A 15,980-nucleotide genomic window follows, 5' to 3' on the forward strand; every position below is an offset into this window, starting at 1 on the left:
CGACCGAGCGCGCTGGGCCCAGATAGTTGGTCGCGGGTCTCCTCCCGAACCGCGACTAAAGACCCCTTTGGTCGCGGTTCGATTATTTTGGGGACTAATGGGGGCGTATGGAAGCCTCTTTTTCTACTAGTGTTACTCTATCCAGATCATGTCATACTGCTTAAGGCGTTACTGTGTTTGCCATTAACTTACTACCATAGATGCATCCTAGATAGCGGTCGATTGCTGGAGTAATAGTAGTCGATGCATGTAGGAGTCGGTCTACTTGTCATAGACGTGATGCGTATATATGTGATTATTGCCATGAATAACATCATAATTATGCAATTTTCGGTCAATTGCCCAATAGTAAGTATTACATGGAGCACATCTACCGCCTCGCAAATCATACTCGCACTACTAGAAAAAGGCTTACTAGTGGCGCACCAGTTTTGCCTACTAATGGCGCACTACTGGTGCGCCACTAGCATCACGCCACTAGTATTTTTTACTAATGGCGCACCAGTGGTGCGCCATTAGTATCTGGTATACTAATGGCGCACCACTGGTGCGCCATTAGTATATGCCATGGTGCGCCATTAGTATAGGCCACTGGTGCGCCATTAGAATAGGCCACGGTGCGCCATTAGTATTTTTGAATTTTGAAGGCGGGAAAATAGGAGTGGCGCACCGTCTAACCCCCACCGTGCGCCATTGCTATTTTTGAATTTTGAATTTGGATCTGGATCGCGATTTTTTTGCCCATTTTTTGCTCGTTTTTTTGCACGATATTATTTCAAATTTTGTTCCTGTTTTTGGATCTTGTACGTTCTTTTGCCGTGTTCTTTTGCCAGAGAGGAGTTCGCCGGAGAGGAGGAGGAGGAGGTCACCGGAGAGTTGCTCGCCTACATCGCCGGAGAGGAGGAGGAGGTCGCCGGAGAGGAGTTCACCGGAGCATCGGAGAGGAGGAAGGAGAAACCATGCGGGGATGGGAGGAGAGGAGGGAGGAGGAGCTCACCGGAGAGGAGAGAGTAGGAGCTCACCGGAGAGGAGGGAGGAGGAGCTCACCGGAGAGGAGGGAGGAGGAGCTCACCGGAGAGGAGGGAGGAGGAGCTCACCGAAGAGGAGGAGGAGAAACCGTGAGGGGAGGGGAGGGGAGGAGAGGAGGGAGGAGGAGGTCGCCGGAGAGGAGGAGGAGGTCGCCGGAGAGGACGAGGAGGAGGTCGCCGGAGAGGACGAGGAGGAGGTTGCCGGAGAGGAGGAGGGTAGTATGGTGGAGGAGAGAAGGAAAGATGGAGTGGAGGAGAGGAGGAGATGAAGTGGAGGAGAGGTGGAGTGGAGGAGAAGAATGAAGAGGTAAGGAGGAGAGGACACACCCAGCCATATATACGGCATAGTAATGGCGCACCGTGGGCAGGTGCGCCATTACTATTTTTTTTATTTTTTTATTTATTTTGAATTTTGAAGGCGGGAAGATACCAATGGCGCACCATGGGCAGGTGCGCCATTAGTAACATTTTTTTCTTTTTTGATTTATTTTGAATTTTGAACGCGGGAAGATACTAATGGCGCACCATGGGCAGGTGCGCCATTAGTAACTTTTTTTTATTTTTTTGATTTATTTTGAATTTTGAAGGCAGGAAGATAGTAATGGCGCACCATGGGCAGGTGCGCCATTAGTAAGTTTGATTTTTTTTGCATTTTTTTGCCTCTCCAGATCTTAAAAGCCCCGTATCTTTTTGTCTGTTAGGTTTTTGAGGATTTTTAAAATGTTTAACGGGGTTCCCCCCCCGATTAAATTCGGATGTAACTGTTCGAGTAGATGATTTTTCATATAAAAAACTTTTTCATCCGAGTTCGTATGCAAAAGTTATGCCCATTTTAAAAAATTCTCGAGAGATTTTGCAAAAAATTAAGACTGAAACAGATGGCTCCCACCTCTCTCCTCTCCACCTCTAGCGACTACGATGGCGATTCTAGGGTTTAACCCTACGATCTCCTCCTGGCGAACCCAATGGATGGCCTCCTCCATTGGGACTTTTCCCTCGGCCTTAAGGTCGAGGCACAGGTGCGTGCACGGTTTGGATCTACGGTCCACTTCGTCCCCAACTCCGGCTCCAAGGAATTCTTCCTTGAAGTTTCCTTCTCCTCGGCCTCTTTTCCCCTTTCGGTGGATTCGGTTGGTTTGGCTCTTCAGCCTTGTATTGGAGGGCTTGGTGCGGGTTTCAATGTCGTTCGCTTGGGTGATCGTCATTTCCGGTTCTCGGTGGCATCAAATCGAGTGGGACATTTTATCTTTGGGCTACGAGATCGTATTTGGCCGGACTTTATTTGTCATTTTCATTTGCATCACGGTATGGACAAGCGCCCCAGGATTCAATCATGGCATACGGATTCTGAGCTGACTGGTTTGGCTTCTTCACCTGGCCCGGCGATCAAATATAAATGGTTATCCTCTCAACATAATATGCCTATGGACCTTGCATCTATTCCAGTGTTTCAGAATTTGGGTTTGATCCCGCCGCCGACGGACTTGCATTCCGGCGAGCCCCCGACTGTGCTCTCTTTTGGTAGTTTTCGGGCTCCGGTTTCTCCGGATATTTTTCGGATTGGATCCTTATCCATACCTATTTCCTCCGATATTCCGGCCAAGTTGCCCTCTTTTCGAGGTGGGTTGTTTGATCGGGGTTTATGGGAGTCCATTCCGGATGATACTCTTTATTCCATATTGGATGGATGGCAGGCTGATTATGATAATGACAGTGTCAAGAAAATGGTACAAATCTCTTCAGTTCCTACCAAAGATTATATATACAAGCGGCTTAAGCATTGTTCTATATGTGATCGGCTTGGTCATTATGCTGACTGTTACACTGGGTTTTTTTATCAGTCTTGTGGGGATGTTTCTGTGCATGGCTCCTGTGTTTCTTCACGTAGTATCCCCAATTACCATGTGCCATGCAAGGTGGGCCCGGACCCTTTAGGCCATCCATGCAATGCCCGTTCTACAATTGATCACATGACTAGCCTTTGTCCTGGGCTTCGTCGTTGCACGTTCTGCCACCGTCTGGGTCATGCGGCCCGTAAGCCCAGATATTGCAATTCTTTACCTCATTTTGTTTGGGCACAAAAATCTTTACCAGTAACAATATCTGAGAGGATCCTGCCTCGGGGAGAGCTGGGGGCGTCTGTGTTTGGTAATTCTATGGTTGTTGGTATGGCCCGTGTTGCGAGGGATACGCGGGCCCGTTGGATTTGGAAATAGAAACAGAAAATCCCACGTTCCTCGGAAGTGGCCACCGCCCATCGCTTGATGATACGCCTCCCTGGTCAGGGTGTAGTCACTTCAGCCTGCAAAAAACCCCAATCGAGTCAGCCGGCGTCCTCGAGCTCACCACCCCAACCTTCATTGCCCCCGCTCCCACCGTCTTCTTGCTGTCCGTCATCGGCGATTCCTCTTTCGGCGGGTTCCACATCTCCGACAACTCTAGCTATGGAGAACTTTCCAGTGCGCCCGTTCGCCTTCGCTCCGGTTGGATCGACCTTCGACCGTGGCCCTGCTCATCGCGTTCAGCGCCATGTCATGGTGGTCGATGATCCGCCCCTCAACCATGACAGGTATGCCATTGTTTCAGTCCATCCTCCAGTCCCTGATCATCAAAAGGAGCTTTGGTTGGCCGAGGTCTGTCGCATCATCACTGGGGATCTAGAGTATGATTTGGTGGATGATTTTATTTACCCGTTAGGAATTGGCTGTGTGGTCTTTGCGGATATGGAGAGTCGGGATGCTGCAATTAGGGAGGGACCTCACGCTCTGTCTGAGGATTCTACTTTCTCTTTAGTACCTCATGATGAATGTCTCAATATGCGCATGCCTGCTTTTGAATATGAGGTTTGGGTTATGTTTCTAGCTTTCCCAATGGATTACCAGACTGAGCACTATATTCATAAGGCCGTTTCTAATTTTGGAAAGCTCCTTGTGTGGCCACGTCCGGGCTTCAACAAAGCTAGAGTTCTGGTGAAGTGTCATATCAAAGATGTGGCTGAAGTGCCACACAGTCTGTTGGTTACCAGGGTTGGTTTGCTGCCAGGGCTTGCTCGATCCTGGTCTGTACCAGTGTATGTTCTGAACGGCAGGAATACTATTCCCAGTTTAGTTGGCAACGAAGATGCTCCTCCGCTTCTGAACGCATCACCCCACCCTTATGAGCTTCCTTACTACACCCTCATGCAGCAAGCAAGAATTGATGAGATGGCTGCCCAAGAGGCTCTGAATGAAGCGGCATGGAACGCCCCAGATCCTGCCCAGGTGCAAATTCAGGATAATGGTTGGCCTATGTGGCCTGTGGTTCCTCCGCCATACACAGGGTTCAGTTTCAGAACGTTCTTCCAGTACGACGGACCGTCTCTGATGGATGGTGTGGATCCTGAAAACAATGTTCAGGACAACCTGTCGGATGTTTGGTCTTCTGACTTAGAGTTTCAAGCGGTGGAAGCATTGGCTGATGGTTTTGTGCTTGGGAATCCTACTGCACGACTTGCGTTCGTCAGAGCTGGAGGAGATTCAGCTAATTTCTTTGTGGCTGTCGATCATGATTTGTTGCTCTGGATGGGAGGGATGCTAAAACGCATATATACGCCGGCCCTAACCTTTCAGACACCTGAGGCTGTTATGTTTCCCCTTAATCCTTTCAAGTTTATACAGAACCAGTTGAATGTTACTGTGATTAACTGGCTGGAAGGCATAGTCCCAGAGCGTGATGTTCTGACAGAGGTGTTCAGTTCAATCTTTCAGTTGGGGGCTGCCATCATACCGTCGTCTTGGCTGCAGGAGGCCGCTGAATGCAGGCTTTCAGCGTTTGACACTGATTGGGGGAGGGCGGCTCGCTCTCCTAGTCTCAAGGAGATTTCACGACTTGCTCCCCAAGATGCAGAGTTGCAGCCGGTGACCTTGTCTGTTCAAGAGACGGCTCTTCAGGTGATTGCTTCTACTTCTCGTTATAATGCTTCCCAGTCCCGCAATGTGCTTGTGCCTCTTGACACAACCACTGTCAGAAGAAGCACTCGTTCTAATAAGTATGATGGTTTCAAGATCAATCATGTCTCTGATATCAAGCGCTCTAAGTCACGGGTGAAACCATGCGAGACTTCTATTATCACAGCTGTTTCTTTGGCTGATGCCCCCGTGCAGGTTCGGTCTGATGATTGTCCCCCTCCTATGACGATTGAAGATCTTCAACAGATGGGCAAACGCTGCGGGATCGCGCAGGATGCTCTTTCTCCCGAGAAGCTGCTGGATGATCAGCGCTCGTCCACGGGAGCTGGAGACTGAACTTTCGCTTGTTCATGAATAAGTCGTGGAATGTTCTGTCGTGGAACATCAGGGGCATCAACTCCGATGCTAAAACTTTGGCTCTCAGGAATGCTATCGATACTAGTGGTTGCTCTGTGATATGTATCCAGGAAACAAAGCGTGACTCTTTTGATCTGGCGTTTATTAAAACTTTCTGCCCTAAGCGTTTTGATAAATTTGTGTTTGCCCCATCTGTGGGTGCCTCTGGTGGTCTTATTATTATCTGGAATAGCTCCGTGTTTGTGGGCACACCTTGGTATGTTGACTCGTTTGTTGTGGGTGTCTATTTTGTTGCTACACAGTCCAGTGATTCGTGGAAATTGATCAACGTATATGGTCCATGTTCTGGTCAGCGTCGGGTGGATTTTACTAATTGGTTATTTGACCTACATATACCTGATGATGAGAACTGGTTGATCCTTGGAGATTTCAACTTTATTCGTTCCACGAATAACAGAAACAAACCTGGGGGTGACGCTGCGGACATGCTGCTTTTTAATGAAATCATTCGAGCGCAGTCTCTGATGGAGTTACCTGTGAAGGGCCGAACATATACATGGAGTAATATGGAAGACGACCCCTTACTTGGACAGCTTGATTGCTTCTTTTCGTCCTCTTGCTGGACTACCTCGTTCCCAAACACAATGGTCTTGCCATTGGGAAAACCGGTGTCTGATCATATTCCATGTGTGGTTACAATTGAGTCCACCATCCCCAAGTCCAAACTCTTCCGTTTTGAGAATTTTTGGATTAACCATTCTGGGTTTATGGACGTGGTTGCCGCCTCCTGGTCCAAGGCATGCCATGCCCCGAACGCTGCCGCCCGCATTTGTAAAAAACTAAAAACTCTGAGGTATGATCTCAAGAGATGGAGCAGGGATATCTCAAAGCTGAAAATCATAATCCAGAACAGTAATGAATCCTTAGCTACGATGGATAATCTCGAGGACAAAAGACCTCTATTTATCCAGGAATCAAACTTTCGGAAAATTTTGAAATCCCACTTGCAGACACTGTTACAGTTTCTGAATGAATACTGGAGGAAAAGATGCACGATCAGATACTTCAGATTTGCGGATGAAAATACCAAACTCTTTCAATCCCTGGCCACGGAGAGATATAGACACAACTCTATCGCCATGCTTCGTGATGGTGATGTGGAAATACATGACCATGTTGGCAAGGAAGGGGTGCTGTTCAAAACCTATAAGGAACGTTTGGGTTCTTCTAAATCCACTCACATGCGTTTTGATCTTTCCAGAATCATCCGTCGGATTGAGGGACTGGAGCACTTGTCGGCACCTTTTTCCAATGAAGAGATTGACACTGTTATTAAGGAAATGCCGAGTGATCGGGCTCCGGGTCCTGATGGTTTTAATGGTTGTTTCCTTAAGAGCTGCTGGCAGATCATCAAGTCGGAGTTTTATGAGTTGTGCCATGCATTTCATGCCGGAGGACTAGATATAACCAGTATTAGTGAGGGGTACATCACCTTGATCCCAAAGAACTCTTCTCCATAAACTGCAAATGATTATAGACCAATTACTTTACTGAATTGTTGTCTGAAAATCATCACTAAGATCTTGGCTAATCGGCTACAGAAAGTCATCCTCAAGATCTTACACAGAAATCAGTACGGTTTCCTCAAAGGGAGGACAATCCAAGATTGCCTGGCGTGGTCGTTTGAATACTTCCATCAATGCCATACTTCAGAGAGGGAAAACATCCTCCTCAAATTAGACTTTGCCAAGGCGTTTGACACTATTGAGCACGCCCCCATGATGGCAATTATGAAGCACATGGGTTTTGATGACAAATGGCTTGGATGGATGAAAACGATCTTTGGCTCGGGGGTTTCTTCTGTACTCCTTAATGGAGTCCCTGGTCGAAAATTCAACTGTAAGTGTGGAGTGCGCCAGGGGGACCCTCTCTCGCCATTGATCTTTGTCCTTGCGGCTGATCTCCTCCAAGCAGCAGTTAACGATGCTTTTACTCGAGGACTGATTGATCTTCCTCTCCCTAGTGATAGGGCGGGTGACTTCCCTGTTGTCCAATACGCTGACGACACGATTCTAGTTATGCAGGCATGTCCTGTGCAGGCTGCCCGTATGAAAGCTATCCTAGAAGATTATGCTACTTCTATTGGGCTGAAGATCAATTTTCAGAAATCAACTCTTATACCCATTAACATTGATCACCGACGGGCTTGTGAACTGGCTGGGGTTTTTGGTTGCTCTGTTGGTTCCATGCCTTTCACATACCTCGGCCTGCCAATGGGCACGACGAGGCCTAGTGTCCTTGATCTTATGCCGCTGGTTCATGCAGTTGAGCGGAAGACATCCACTGCGCTATCATTGATGTCATCCGGGGCTAAACTGACCTTGGTCAATTCAGTTGTGACTTCGATGCTGATATATGCAATGTGCACAATCAAAATGCACCCAAAGGTGATTGAACATCTGGACAAGCTGCGTAGATATTGCCTCTGGGCTAAAAACTCTGACGATGGGGTCAAGAATAACTCTCTCGCGGCCTGGGAACTTGTCTGCCGCCCAAAACGCTGCGGAGGCCTTGGTGTTATTGATATTAAAACACAGAATGCAGCCCTTCTCCTAAAACATCTATTCAAATTCTATAATCATGAAGATGTTCCCTGGGTGGAGCTTGTTTGGGATGCCTACTACAGAAATAGGATACCGCATGCATCTGAGGCTGTGGGCTCTTTCTGGTGGAAGGACGTAATGCAACTCAGTGGGATCTTCCGAGGGATCACTAAAGTCACCCCCGGGGATGGCTCCAGTGCTCTGTTCTGGAAAGATGTTTGGTTTGACAATACTCAGGATTCCCCAATAATGGAAATATACCCACGAGCCTTTTCATTTTACTTGAATGAGGACGACTCCATTGCTAAGGTTCTTACTGCAACTGACCCAGCCACGATTTTTAGTCTACCTCTCTCGATCCAGGCGAGGGAGGAAATCAAAGAGATCCGGGAGGGGTTGCCACAAAATCGGATGGCCGTCGATCGCTGTGACGTCTGGGAATGCACGCTCGGGCGTTTCTCGTCCAAGAAGTTCTATAACCACTGCTACAAACAGGTTGTGGCAGATGAGGCGTTTGGATGGCTCTGGAAAGCTAAAAGCCCGATCAAATTCAAGATGTTTGGGTGGCTACTCCTAGTTGATCGTCTGAATACCAGGAATATGCTCAAACGCAGACATTTTGGTGTCGTGGGGGGCAACTATGCATGCATGTTCTGTCAAAACCCTCCAGAGGAAACGGTGGAACATCTGTTCTTTAATTGCCCCTTTAGTCAACGCTGCTGGGATGTAGTTGGAATGACATGGCCGATAGAAGACAACAGACTGGTTCTTCTGCGTGGGGGTAGGGATAATTGGAGACAACCTCTTTTCATGGATATTTTTCTTTTGGCTGCTTGGAGTCTTTGGATGGAGAGAAACAATCAACACTTTAGAGGGATTCAGCACTCTTATGGAGCATGGCTGGCTAGATTCAAGCATCTCTTGGAGCTGCTAACACATAACTGCCGAGAGGAACTTCATCCCTTCCTGTCTAATTACGTTGTAAATTTGGGTCACTAGGACCGTGGATAGCTTGCATGGCCGGGGGGCCACAAAAACCCTTTGTAACACATATGTAATTGTTCCTTTGTGAGTAATATAAAGTCAGTGGGAGCCTCTCCCACTCTCATTCTTCCTCAAAAAAAAAGTCGAAAATTCATGTTTGTAAATTTTGCTAACAACTAGACCACATATCACATGGGAATCTTATTTTCTTTTATTTTTTTGACATTTCTATCATTTTCTTTTATTTTTTTTCAAACTGAAAAGGCGGTCGGGGGGGTGCATTCGGGGGAATGTTTGGGCCAAATTACTAATGGTGCGCCATTACTAGTTCAACTAGTAATGGCGCACCCCTCCCACGGTGCGCCATTAGTAGTTTAAAAAATAAAAATAAAAAAAATTGAATTTTTTTTAAACATAATTACTAATGGCGCACCGTGGGAGTGGTGCGCCATTACTAGTTGAAATAGTAATGGCGCACCATCCCACGGTGCGTCATTAGTAGTTTTGAAAAATTTAAAGAATTTTCTTTTTTACTAATGGCGCACCGTGGATGTGGTGCGCCATTAGTATTTGCACACTAATGGCGCACCAACACATGGTGCGCCATTAGTATTTAGTAATGGCGCACCACATGTTCAGTGCGCCATTAGTGTCCACATTAGCTATAGCTGTTTTTGTAGTAGTGTAGCATATGAAATGGATAATATAAAAACTCTATCTATGAAATACATGGTGCTACTTTGAAGTATAACTGTCTATAAAGCATCTTAGTGTGCCTCCTCTCTCTGCTTCTCTCTTTTTTATTATTTTTCTTTCTCTTTTTTTGGTGGGCTCTTTGACCACTCGTTGGTGCGGTCGATGTGGCGAAGTTGTAGGTCCGACAATCGAGGAACAACCGAAAGCTGATGACAACATGACCGATGCTTGGGAAGAAAGTGTCTAGCAGCATGTGGCGAATAACTTCCCAGCTGCTAGTTGCAGAGGCCAATTTAATGAAGTTTCAGTGGCAGCCTTCGAAAGTCTCAATTCGATAATGACACAAACCAAAATTTTCCAATTAATTAAGTAGTTGAGACGAGTACAGTTTCAGTACGCCCATCCCTCATTTTATTTATGACGTACTCTATCCTTTCCAATTTAGTAGTTTAAGAAATAAAAATAAAAAAAATTGAATTTTTTTTTGAAACATAATTACTAATGGCGCACCGTGGGAGTGGTGCGCCATTACTAGTTCAACTAGTAATGGCGCACCCCTCCCACGATGCGCCATTACAACTAGTAATGGCGCACCCCTCCCACGATGCGCCATTAGTAGTTTAAAAAATAAAAAAATAAAAATTGAATTTTTTTTTGAAACATAATTACTAATGGCGCACCTTGGGAGTGGTGCGCCATTACTAGTTGAAATAGTAATGGCGCACCATCCCACGGTGCGCCATTAGTAGTTTTGAAAAAATTAAAAGATAAAAAAATTACTAATGGCACACCGTGGATGTGGTGCGCCATTAGTATTTGCACACTAATGGCGCACCAACACATGGTGCGCCATTAGTATTTAGTAATGGCGCACCACATGTACAGTGCGCCATTAGTGTCCATATTGGCTATAGCTGTTTTTGTAGTAGTGTAGCATATGAAATGGATAATATAAAAACTCTATCTATGAATACATGGTGCTACTTTGAAGTATAAGTGTCTATAAAGCATATTAGTGTGCCTCCTCTCTCTCCTTCTCTCTCTTTTCTTATTTTTCTTTCTCTTTTTTTGGTGGGCTCTTTGACCACTCGTTGGTGCGGTCGATGTGGCGAAGTTGTAGGTCCGACAATCGAGGAACAACCGAAAGCTGATGACAACATGACCGATGCTTGGGAAGAAAGTGTTTAGTACCATGTGGCGAATAACTTCCCAGCTGCTAGTTGCAGAGGCCAATTTAATGAAGTTTCAGTGGCAGCCTTCGAAAGTCTCAATTCGATAATGACACAAACCAAAATTTTCCAATTAATTAAGTAGTTGAGACGAGTACAATTTCAGTACGCCCATCCCTCATTTTATTTATGACGTACTCTATCCTTTCCAATTTAGTAGTTTAAGAAATAAAAATTAAAAAAAATGAAATTTTTTTTGAAACATAATTACTAATGGCGCACCGTGGGAGTGGTGCGCCATTACTAGTTCAACTAGTAATGGCGCACCCCTCCCACGATGCGCCATTACAACTAGTAATGGCGCACCCCTCCCACGATGCGCCATTAGTAGTTTAAAAAATAAAAAAATAAAAATTGAATTTTTTTTTGAAACATAATTACTAATGGCGCACCTTCGGAGTGGTGCGCCATTACTAGTTGAAATAGTAATGGCGCACCATCCCATGGTGCGCCATTAGTAGTTTTGAAAAAATTAAAAGATAAAAAAATTTACTAATGGCACACCGTGGATGTGGTGCGCCATTAGTATTTGCACACTAATGGCGCACCAACACATGGTGCGCCATTAGTATTTAGTAATGGCGCATCACATGTACAGTGCGCCATTAGTGTCCATATTGGCTATAGCTGTTTTTGTAGTAGTGTAGCATATGAAATGGATAATATAAAAACTATATCTATGAATACATGGTGCTACTTTGAAGTATAAGTGTCTATAAAGCATATTAGTGTGCCTCCTCTCTCTACTTCTCTCTCTTTTCTTATTTTTCTTTCTCTTTTTTTGGTGGGCTCTTTGACCACTCGTTGGTGCGGTCGATGTGGCGAAGTTGTAGGTCCGACAATCGAGGAACAACCGAAAGCTGATGACAACATGACCGATGCTTGGGAAGAAAGTGTCTAGTACCATGTGGCGAATAACTTCCCAGCTGCTAGTTGCAGAGGCCAATTTAATGAAGTTTCAGTGGCAGCCTTCGAAAGTCTCAATTCGATAATGACACAAACCAAAATTTTCCAATTAATTAAGTAGTTGAGACGAGTACAGTTTCAGTACGCCCATCCCTCATTTTATTTATGACGTACTCTATCCTTTCCAATTTAGTAGTTTAAGAAATAAAAATAAAAAAATTGAATTTTTTTTTGAAACATAATTACTAATGGCGCACCGTGGGAGTGGTGCGCCATTACTAGTTCAACTAGTAATGGCGCACCCCTCCCACGATGCGCCATTACAACTAGTAATGGCGCACCCCTCCCACGATGCGCCATTAGTAGTTTAAAAAATAAAAAAATAAAAATTGAATTTTTTTTTGAAACATAATTACTAATGGCGCACCTTGGGAGTGGTGCGCCATTACTAGTTGAAATAGTAATGGCGCACCATCCCACGGTGCGCCATTAGTAGTTTTGAAAAAATTAAAAGATAAAAATTTTTACTAATGGCACACCGTGGATGTGGTGCGTCATTAGTATTTGCACACTAATGGCGCACCAACACATGGTGCGCCATTAGTATTTAGTAATGGCGCACCACATGTACAGTGCGCCATTAGTGTCCATATTGGCTATAGCTGTTTTTGTAGTAGTGTAGCATATGAAATGGATAATATAAAAACTCTATCTATGAATACATGGTGCTACTTTGAAGTATAAGTGTCTATAAAGCATATTAGTGTGCCTCCTCTCTCTCCTTCTCTCTCTTTTCTTATTTTTCTTTCTCTTTTTTGGTGGGCTCTTTGACCACTCGTTGGTGCGGTCGATGTGGCGAAGTTGTAGGTCCGACAATCGAGGAACAACCGAAAGCTGATGACAACATGACCGATGCTTGGGAAGAAAGTGTCTAGTACCATGTGGCGAATAACTTCCCAGCTGCTAGTTGCAGAGGCCAATTTAATGAAGTTTCAGTGGCAGCCTTCGAAAGTCTCAATTCGATAATGACACAAACCAAAATTTTCCAATTAATTAAGTAGTTGAGACGAGTACAGTTTCAGTACGCCCATCCCTCATTTTATTTATGACGTACTCTATCCTTTCCAATTTAGTAGTTTAAGAAATAAAAATAAAAAAATTGAATTTTTTTTGAAACATAATTACTAATGGCGCACCGTGGGAGTGGTGCGCCATTACTAGTTCAACTAGTAATGGCGCACCCCTCCCACGATGCGCCATTACAACTAGTAATGGCGCACCCCTCCCACGATGCGCCATTAGTAGTTTAAAAAATAAAAAAATAAAAATTGAATTTTTTTTTGAAACATAATTACTAATGGCGCACCTTGGGAGTGGTGCGCCATTACTAGTTGAAATAGTAATGGCGCACCATCCCACGGTGCGCCATTAGTAGTTTTGAAAAAATTAAAAGATAAAAATTTTTACTAATGGCACACCGTGGATGTGGTGCGTCATTAGTATTTGCACACTAATGGCGCACCAACACATGGTGCGCCATTAGTATTTAGTAATGGCGCACCACATGTACAGTGCGCCATTAGTGTCCATATTGGCTATAGCTGTTTTTGTAGTAGTGTAGCATATGAAATGGATAATATAAAAACTCTATCTATGAATACATGGTGCTACTTTGAAGTATAAGTGTCTATAAAGCATATTAGTGTGCCTCCTCTCTCTCCTTCTCTCTCTTTTCTTATTTTTCTTTCTCTTTTTTGGTGGGCTCTTTGACCACTCGTTGGTGCGGTCGATGTGGCGAAGTTGTAGGTCCGACAATCGAGGAACAACCGAAAGCTGATGACAACATGACCGATGCTTGGGAAGAAAGTGTCTAGTACCATGTGGCGAATAACTTCCCAGCTGCTAGTTGCAGAGGCCAATTTAATGAAGTTTCAGTGGCAGCCTTCGAAAGTCTCAATTCGATAATGACACAAACCAAAATTTTCCAATTAATTAAGTAGTTGAGACGAGTACAGTTTCAGTACGCCCATCCCTCATTTTATTTATGACGTACTCTATCCTTTCCAATTTAGTAGTTTAAGAAATAAAAATAAAAAAAATTCAATTTTTTTTTGAAACATAATTACTAATGGCGCACCGTGGGAGTGGTGCGCCATTACTAGTTCAACTAGTAATGGCGCACCCCTCCCACGATGCGCCATTACAACTAGTAATGGCGCACCCCTCCCACGATGCGCCATTAGTAGTTTAAAAAATAAAAAAATAAAAATTGAATTTTTTTTTGAAACATAATTACTAATGGCGCACCTTGGGAGTGGTGCGCCATTACTAGTTGAAATAGTAATGGCGCACCATCCCACGGTGCGCCATTAGTAGTTTTGAAAAAATTAAAAGATAAAATTTTTTACTAATGGCACACCGTGGATGTGGTGCGCCATTAGTATTTGCACACTAATGGCGCACCAACACATGGTGCGCCATTAGTATTTAGTAATGGCGCACCACATGTACAGTGCGCCATTAGTGTCCATATTGGCTATAGCTGTTTTTGTAGTAGTGTAGCATATGAAATGGATAATATAAAAACTCTATCTATGAATACATGGTGCTACTTTGAAGTATAAGTGTCTATAAAGCATATTAGTGTGCCTCCTCTCTCTCCTTCTCTCTCTTTTCTTATTTTTCTTTCTCTTTTTTTGGTGGGCTCTTTGACCACTCGTTGGTGCGGTCGATGTGGCGAAGTTGTAGGTCCGACAATCGAGGAACAACCGAAAGCTGATGACAACATGACCGATGCTTGGGAAGAAAGTGTCTAGTACCATGTGGCGAATAACTTCCCAGCTGCTAGTTGCAGAGGCCAATTTAATGAAGTTTCAGTGGCAGCCTTCGAAAGTCTCAATTCGATAATGACACAAACCAAAATTTTCCAATTAATTAAGTAGTTGAGACGAGTACAGTTTCAGTACGCCCATCCCTCATTTTATTTATGACGTACTCTATCCTTTCCAATTTATTAGGCACACGGACAAGCGAGTGATATTCGTTCTTATGAAGCCTCCGTAATCAAGTTACGTCACTCTGTTGCCATGCCATCGACTAATAGATGGAATTTTTTTACAAAATGATGCATGCATGTAATCAGAATTTAGTATGACGATAGAAATGTTAAACCAATGGATTGTAATGACAAATTTATCAATTGGTACCGATCGCATATTGTGGATAGCAATGTACCCCATTAGTGTTGAGGAACCAAGCCCCTTCTAAATATGCAAAATACCTATGACGTAGATATAAAATCCGGTACCCTCCTTGTTGAAGGCAACCATTGGCTGCGAAAAGTTTTACATTTGGTATGGTGCCGATGCCGTCATTTGTAATTTGACCGATGGTGTGGAATCATATGGCATGGTAGTCCATTGATAGTAAAACCTAGGGTGTGTTCGGTAGTGGTCTGGCTTCTCAAATCCTCGAATCCGCGCGTGGAGTCCAACCGAACGTGTCAATTCCTAGAGTTCAGCTACAGAAGCTGGCGCAGAGCGCAGTGCATTTTTTGTGGAGTCGCGGAGCTGGTCATTCCGGGCTCCCAGGTTCTTCAGGAGTTGGAGTTTGGTCAAAATTACCTGTTGATGCCACCGCCAAGTGAACGTACCGGTTCGAGCCTTATTTCACGTGCGATACATACAGCGAGCACCTACTGATTTTCTCTCTAGTCGGGCCATATCCGGCCCATATGGGCCGCTGGCCCAGGCCAATGCCCGCGAGAAAGAAGCTGTGCTGCCGAATGGATCGCTCGATCGTGGCGCTCTCGTGAGAAGCTGGCGATGGGAAGCTGGTGGTGGAGTTCAGGATTTTGAGGCCATGGAGAAGTACCGAACAGGCCCCTAAGGTTGATATCTCCACATATTGGGAAATTCACTAAAAGATTGTATTTTGCAATTAAGAACTTATGACTTTTTGATCCTAGGGACGTGTGTGCCATATCGGGAGGAACAGTCAAATGTGTCTGCTTATTGGTACGGTTCATGTGGCGAAGTATTGAGTCCCACAGACATGGAAACAAGTGAAAACTGACCGAAATATTACAACTACTTGCGGAGACGGTGTGTAGTAGCATGTAGCTAATATATTTGCACGTGTTAGTTGCAGAGGCCAATTTCCTGAAGGTTCAGTGGCAGCATAAATTCGGATGTAACTTTTCGAGTAGATGATTTTTCATATAAAAAACTT

At 44.6% G+C, this 15,980-nt stretch overlaps 1 protein-coding gene across 1 annotated transcript in view; it reads left to right on the plus strand.

Annotated features, from left to right (window-relative positions):
• The first annotated feature begins 5,325 nt into the window (after window positions 1-5,325).
• The window catches only part of LOC141026648 (uncharacterized), a 136,114-nt gene continuing 125,459 nt past the window's right edge, over window positions 5,326-15,980 (plus strand). Inside the window, exons 1-3 of the mRNA XM_073503488.1 lie at window positions 5,326-6,185; window positions 6,594-6,660; window positions 6,934-8,430. Of these exons, the coding sequence (XP_073359589.1) occupies window positions 5,326-6,185; window positions 6,594-6,660; window positions 6,934-8,430 (2,424 nt within the window). The remainder of the gene's footprint in view (window positions 6,186-6,593; window positions 6,661-6,933; window positions 8,431-15,980) is intronic.

Source organism: Aegilops tauschii, chromosome 7, assembly GCF_002575655.3.
Source record: "Aegilops tauschii subsp. strangulata cultivar AL8/78 chromosome 7, Aet v6.0, whole genome shotgun sequence".
Classification (NCBI taxonomy): domain Eukaryota; kingdom Viridiplantae; phylum Streptophyta; class Magnoliopsida; order Poales; family Poaceae; genus Aegilops; species Aegilops tauschii.